The 6,403-nt window shown below is 35.6% G+C and overlaps 2 protein-coding genes across 2 annotated transcripts; both read left to right on the forward strand.

Annotated features, from left to right (window-relative positions):
• LOC104720314 lies at positions 7 to 4,383 on the forward strand. Its single transcript, XM_010438237.1, has 16 exons — positions 7 to 165; positions 395 to 558; positions 892 to 1,110; positions 1,188 to 1,314; positions 1,547 to 1,735; positions 1,861 to 1,947; positions 2,031 to 2,188; positions 2,317 to 2,436; positions 2,528 to 2,753; positions 2,847 to 2,906; positions 2,988 to 3,091; positions 3,183 to 3,408; positions 3,502 to 3,561; positions 3,643 to 3,816; positions 3,912 to 4,021; positions 4,104 to 4,383. Exons 1-16 carry the CDS (start codon positions 88 to 90, stop codon positions 4,276 to 4,278), a joined length of 2,277 nt encoding a protein of 758 aa, XP_010436539.1. The 5' UTR covers positions 7 to 87; the 3' UTR covers positions 4,279 to 4,383.
• On the forward strand, positions 4,408 to 5,304 carry LOC104720315. The gene is made up of 4 exons (XM_010438238.1): positions 4,408 to 4,482; positions 4,564 to 4,737; positions 4,833 to 4,942; positions 5,025 to 5,304. Exons 1-4 carry the CDS (start codon positions 4,408 to 4,410, stop codon positions 5,197 to 5,199), a joined length of 534 nt encoding a protein of 177 aa, XP_010436540.1. The 3' UTR covers positions 5,200 to 5,304.

A 6,403-nucleotide genomic window follows, 5' to 3' on the forward strand; every position in this document is an offset into this window, starting at 1 on the left:
GATTTTGGAAGACACTTACCTGCCTATGACGTAGAGGCAACAAAAGTTGAGTCCGCATTTAACCAGCTTTACTCGTATATATTTGATATGGATGTGGGAGCTGGATCAGCAGCAACGGCAGATAAACCTATACCAAGTGCCATATTTGTAGTGAATTTTGATAAGGTATGGCTTCCAGTGCTCTTCTTACTTCTTGTATCTTGCATATGGTATGCAGAATGTCTAAATGCGTTACCTGTGTTGTTTGGAAATTCTTTTTTATGCTTTCTTGGGTTTATAACCCCCATATTTCTCTTTGTTCTTGAAGTAGCTTTTGTCTTCTCATGTTTGGGCAAATGATTATATCCTGCTGTATTTCCTAACTGACCCTTTCTTTTCTTAACTCATTATTCAGGTAAGAATGGATCCTCGAAATACAGAGATCAATCTAGACAGTTTGATGTTTTCAAAGCTACCAGAGCTTAGTGATGCAGACAAACAGAAACAAGAGGCAGATTATATTTATCGATATAGATACAATGGTGGAGGAGCATCCCAAGTTTGGCTTGGATCAGGCAGGTAAACTTATCTTTGTTTTTCTTTCCTCGTTGCAGTAAAATAAGTTTATGTACTAGGATTCACAAAACAGTACGTACCGGGGTTGGTATAGTATAAGGACAAAATTACTCAGTGGTTTTCATTGGTATCTCTTTGTTATCCCTATGAGTGATTGTGCCATAGATTTGATCAACCAAAATTTACCACCCTCTTCTGAAATTATTACATCTGTCTAATCATCAAATTATATCATGGTCCCTTATTCAAGATATTGTTGGCGAACTGTTTCTGTCCTTATCTGCTACAATTTTTCATTGAAGCTCTCAACATGATTTTATCTTCCCTTTTTGATAGATATGTTGTCATCGATTTGTCTGCGGGGCCTTGTACATATGGGAAGATTGAAACTGAAGAGGGAAGTGTTAGTCCCAGAACAGTGCCAAGGATACGAAACATTGTCCTTCCAGGAAACGTTAGCCCTGTTGGTCATCAGTCTACCAATGATATCTTTTCTGGTCAATTAGCAGCGTTAGTAGCTACTACAATTGAGCACGTCATAGCTCCTGATGTCAGGTAATATGATAAGTGAAACTTTACTTTCTTCTAGCAATGAAAATTGTGCTTAGATGATTCATTCTGAGTGCAACCAGGTTTGAGACGGTTGATCTAGCAACTAGAGTGCTGGTACCTATCATTGTACTCCAAAACCACAATCGATATAATATCATGGAAAGAGGACAAAACTACAGCATAAATATTGAAGAGATAAAATCCGAGGTAAAGACTTCTTGTGTTAAATGAATGATGTTTAAGAATTACTAGAAGTTCTTACCTTTTCTTTTGTTCTCCGAATGGTGTTTTCACCCCTATGAGTCAATGTGATTAGTAAAAAGACATGTTTGCCTAGTTTACCGGTATCAGGAAGTTAGCACCCATAATATTTTCCAAAATACGCTGAAAGATTTGACTCTGTTGGTTTTCACATGCTAACTGTCCTGAGTCGTTACAGGTAAAGAAAATGATTCATCATGGACAAGAGGTAGTCATCGTTGGAGGGGTTCATCCATTACATCGTCATGAGAAGTTAGCTATTGCCGTCTCAAAAGCCATGCGTGGGCATTCCCTTCAGGAAACTAAAAATGACGGAAGATTTCATGTGCATACCAAAACATACCTAGATGGTGCTATCCTCAAAGAAGTGAGTTTCGGTATTTGGGTAACTGTGGTTTGCGAGTTAGGATAAGCTGGGAATAAATAGTTCTTAACCTGCTGTTACTGTTCCAACCATTGAAGTCTCTTGTGATTGTTTATTGGGTATTGCAGGAGATGGAAAGGTCTACCGATGTTCTAGCTGCTGGTTTGCTCGACGTGTCTGACCCTGGGCTTTCTAATAAATATTTTCTCCGTCAGGTAATCTCAGAAAATTTCATCCTAATTTGTTTCACAAGTTTTGTTCCTTTCATGGCAAAGATTCCATATGTTTTTGTACTCAGAGCTGGGATGATGAATCTGAAGGTTCGGGTGATTCTATAGTAAAACATAGGCCTCTCTGGTCATCTTATAGCTCGAAACTTCAGAAGGGAAAGAAAAAGAAAGCAGTTAAGAAAAAAGGCGATCTCTACCGCACTTATGGAACAAGAGTTATTCCAGTGTGAGTTGATTAATATAAACCACCTTATCAGATTATTCATTACACTGGCCAAGCTATATCCAAAAATTAAGTGCGAATTACTCTTTCAAACTAAACAGCAACTAATACAATCTTTGATCAATATATAGGTTTATCCTCTCATTAGCTGATGTGGATCCAATGCTCATGATGGAAGATGAGAGCCTTGTGTGGGCGAGTAGTGATGTAGTCATTGTGCTCCAGCATCTAAACGAGAACATACCTTTGAGGTGAGCAAAACACAAGAGCAATAAAAGTATAAAACAATGATAAACCTGCTACACTTTTCATCATATTGATATTAATATCTTGTTTCTGCAGTTATGTTTCTGAAACAGAGAGGCAGCACGCTGTTCCAGCACAGGTACAGCGGCACATACTTGCTGGCATAGCTTCTGCATTAGGCGGTGTAAGTGCACCGTATGAAAAGACCTCTCACGCGCATGAAAGACCTATCACCAATTGGCTTTGGGCAGCTGGTTGTCACCCGTTTGGACCATTCTCAAACGTCTCCCTGATCAGTCAAATGCTTCAAGATGTTGCACTGGTGAGCCTGAGTCCAATCATAATGATTTCTGAATATATATTTGCATTGAAATCCTTCTGAATCTCGGGAAATATTTGTATGTTAAATACGCAGAGGAATACTATTTATGCACGGGTTGATTCTGCTCTACGCAAAATCCGTGAAACCTCAGAGGTCAGCCAACTGAAACTTTTAAATTCTTTTAGTCTCCTCCGGAGAGAATGCATCAATTGTGGTTGGTGTATTAATGTGCAGGCAGTACAAAACTTTGCATCTGAGTACCTCAAGACTCCACTTGGAGAGCCCGTGAAAGATAAAAAGAACAAAANCCAGCATCTAAACGAGAACATACCTTTGAGGTGAGCAAAACACAAGAGCAATAAAAGTATAAAACAATGATAAACCTGCTACACTTTTCATCATATTGATATTAATATCTTGTTTCTGCAGTTATGTTTCTGAAACAGAGAGGCAGCACGCTGTTCCAGCACAGGTACAGCGGCACATACTTGCTGGCATAGCTTCTGCATTAGGCGGTGTAAGTGCACCGTATGAAAAGACCTCTCACGCGCATGAAAGACCTATCACCAATTGGCTTTGGGCAGCTGGTTGTCACCCGTTTGGACCATTCTCAAACGTCTCCCTGATCAGTCAAATGCTTCAAGATGTTGCACTGGTGAGCCTGAGTTCAATCATAATGATTTCTGAATATATATTTGCATTGAAACCCTTCTGAATCTCGTGAGATATTTGTATGTTAAATCCGCAGAGGAATACTATTTATGCACGGGTTGATTCTGCTCTACGCAAAATCCGTGAAACCTCAGAGGTCAGCCAACTGAAACTTTTATATTCTTTTAGTCTCCTCCGCAGAGAATGCATCAATTGTGGTTGGTGTATTAATGTGCAGGCAGTACAAAACTTTGCATCTGAATACCTCAAGACTCCACTTGGAGAGCCCGTGAAAGATAAAAAGAACAAAACCAAAACGGAGCTATGGGTGGAGAAGTTCTACAAAAAGACAACCACATTGCCGGAGCCTTTCCCACACGAGCTAGTTGAAAGAGTGGAGAAATATCTAGACGTAAGTGAAGAACACTCCACGATTTCAGTTTTCTTACCAGAATGGGATTATATTCTTACACTCTGTTTTTTGTGTCTATTTTTTGATAACAACAGACTGTAGAAGAACAACTGGTGGATCTATCTTCTTTGTTATACGACCACAAGCTATACGATGCACATCTCAACAGCTCAGAGATTCTTCAAACCACTATGTTTACACAACAGTAAGTTTTAAAACCTTTTGTTTTCTTTCCTTCTTCTGTTTACTAAACAAAATGTAACATTACAGAATCAACGTGGTTGCAGGTACGTAGAACATGTATTGGAAACAGAAAGGGAGAACATGAGATGCTGTAAGATTGAGTACAAATACACAGTTGGAGTAAAGTCTTATCAAACGTTGGTGTATGGAGGAATACTTGTAGCTGGTTTTTTGGTATATTTTCTCGTCATTTTCTTCTCTTCTCCTCCTTCTCGCTAACTTATTTACTCGGTCTCATAGATTCTTGCTTAAGAGATGTATTTTTGTAAGATAGTAACTTCTTGGTTACTTAATAATTTTTGTTTATTTTATTGACTTGACTAATTCGCATCGCANGGAAATATTTGTATGTTAAATACGCAGAGGAATACTATTTATGCACGGGTTGATTCTGCTCTACGCAAAATCCGTGAAACCTCAGAGGTCAGCCAACTGAAACTTTTATATTCTTTTAGTCTCCTCCGCAGAGAATGCATCAATTGTGGTTGGTGTATTAATGTGCAGGCAGTACAAAACTTTGCATCTGAATACCTCAAGACTCCACTTGGAGAGCCCGTGAAAGATAAAAAGAACAAAACCAAAACGGAGCTATGGGTGGAGAAGTTCTACAAAAAGACAACCACATTGCCGGAGCCTTTCCCACACGAGCTAGTTGAAAGAGTGGAGAAATATCTAGACGTAAGTGAAGAACACTCCACGATTTCAGTTTTCTTACCAGAATGGGATTATATTCTTACACTCTGTTTTTTGTGTCTATTTTTTGATAACAACAGACTGTAGAAGAACAACTGGTGGATCTATCTTCTTTGTTATACGACCACAAGCTATACGATGCACATCTCAACAGCTCAGAGATTCTTCAAACCACTATGTTTACACAACAGTAAGTTTTAAAACCTTTTGTTTTCTTTCCTTCTTCTGTTTACTAAACAAAATGTAACATTACAGAATCAACGTGGTTGCAGGTACGTAGAACATGTATTGGAAACAGAAAGGGAGAACATGAGATGCTGTAAGATTGAGTACAAATACACAGTTGGAGTAAAGTCTTATCAAACGTTGGTGTATGGAGGAATACTTGTAGCTGGTTTTTTGGTATATTTTCTCGTCATTTTCTTCTCTTCTCCTCCTTCTCGCTAACTTATTTACTCGGTCTCATAGATTCTTGCTTAAGAGATGTATTTTTGTAAGATAGTAACTTCTTGGTTACTTAATAATTTTTGTTTATTTTATTGACTTGACTAATTCGCATCGCACTAATTCAACTTATGAGAATAATTTCTCTGAAAGGTATATTAGTTTTATATTTAAATGCATAAAATTAATCCACCATTCACCGTGTTAAGAGCATGCAAGGTTTTTCTTATTTTGTTTTTACAACTTTTTAGTATGTCAGCATTCGGAACATCTACTTTTATTTTGTTTTTACAACTTTTTAGTATGTCAGCATTCGAAACATTTACTTCCATTAGCAAATATATTCAGACACTTTTTAGCAATCTATCCATATTTGGTAATACTATTTACAATACATGCCATTATATGTTTAACCAAAAAATAATAATAATAAATTTTGTTAAATTTTTCTTTTTTTTTTACCTGTACTATATTTTGTTAATGTGTACTTTTAAAAAAGTTATAAAATGTAACATCTAATTTTATTAGTAAAAATAGTTATTCATCAAATAATATACCAAAATTGTTTCCCAAAAACTAAAAAAAGAAATGAATATAACAAAAAAATCAGCAAATTAAAATACAAATTTGAACTTAATAGTACTCATATCTTTACATTTTATGTAAATGCATATTACACTTCTGAAAATTTCCAAAATTTGAAAAATATCTTTTTTATTTATTTAATCATTTGTCCTGTTTCAATAAATTGAACAAAAGACATATTATATCAATATTTTTCCAACTACGTTAAAACTTTTTTACGTTCAAAGATTTCACGGGTAAGACGTATTTTAACACGAAATAAACGAAAATTTGAATTAAAAAATACTTTAATTATAGATTACGACAAAAACATATATTAATTCAATAATTATAATTTTAATCATAATAATTTTATTTAAATTAATTTATTCCGCACATTAGTGCGGGTTGTTACCTAGTTTTCCTATTAAAACAGAAATCAAACTATACTGAGCTAAATAATTAAATTGTATAAAAATACAACAAATTAGTATCTTAGACACATATCTTCCTACATAAATTCTTTGTTTTCTTTTTCATCATCTCAAGTGAAAACAAAAATCAAAATTTATATTATGCGAAATAAGTAGATTGTCACCTAAATTTTTTATTATACGAAATATGAAAGAGATTTTTTAAATGA

This window comes from Camelina sativa, chromosome 10, assembly GCF_000633955.1.
Source record: "Camelina sativa cultivar DH55 chromosome 10, Cs, whole genome shotgun sequence".
NCBI lineage: Eukaryota > Viridiplantae > Streptophyta > Magnoliopsida > Brassicales > Brassicaceae > Camelina > Camelina sativa.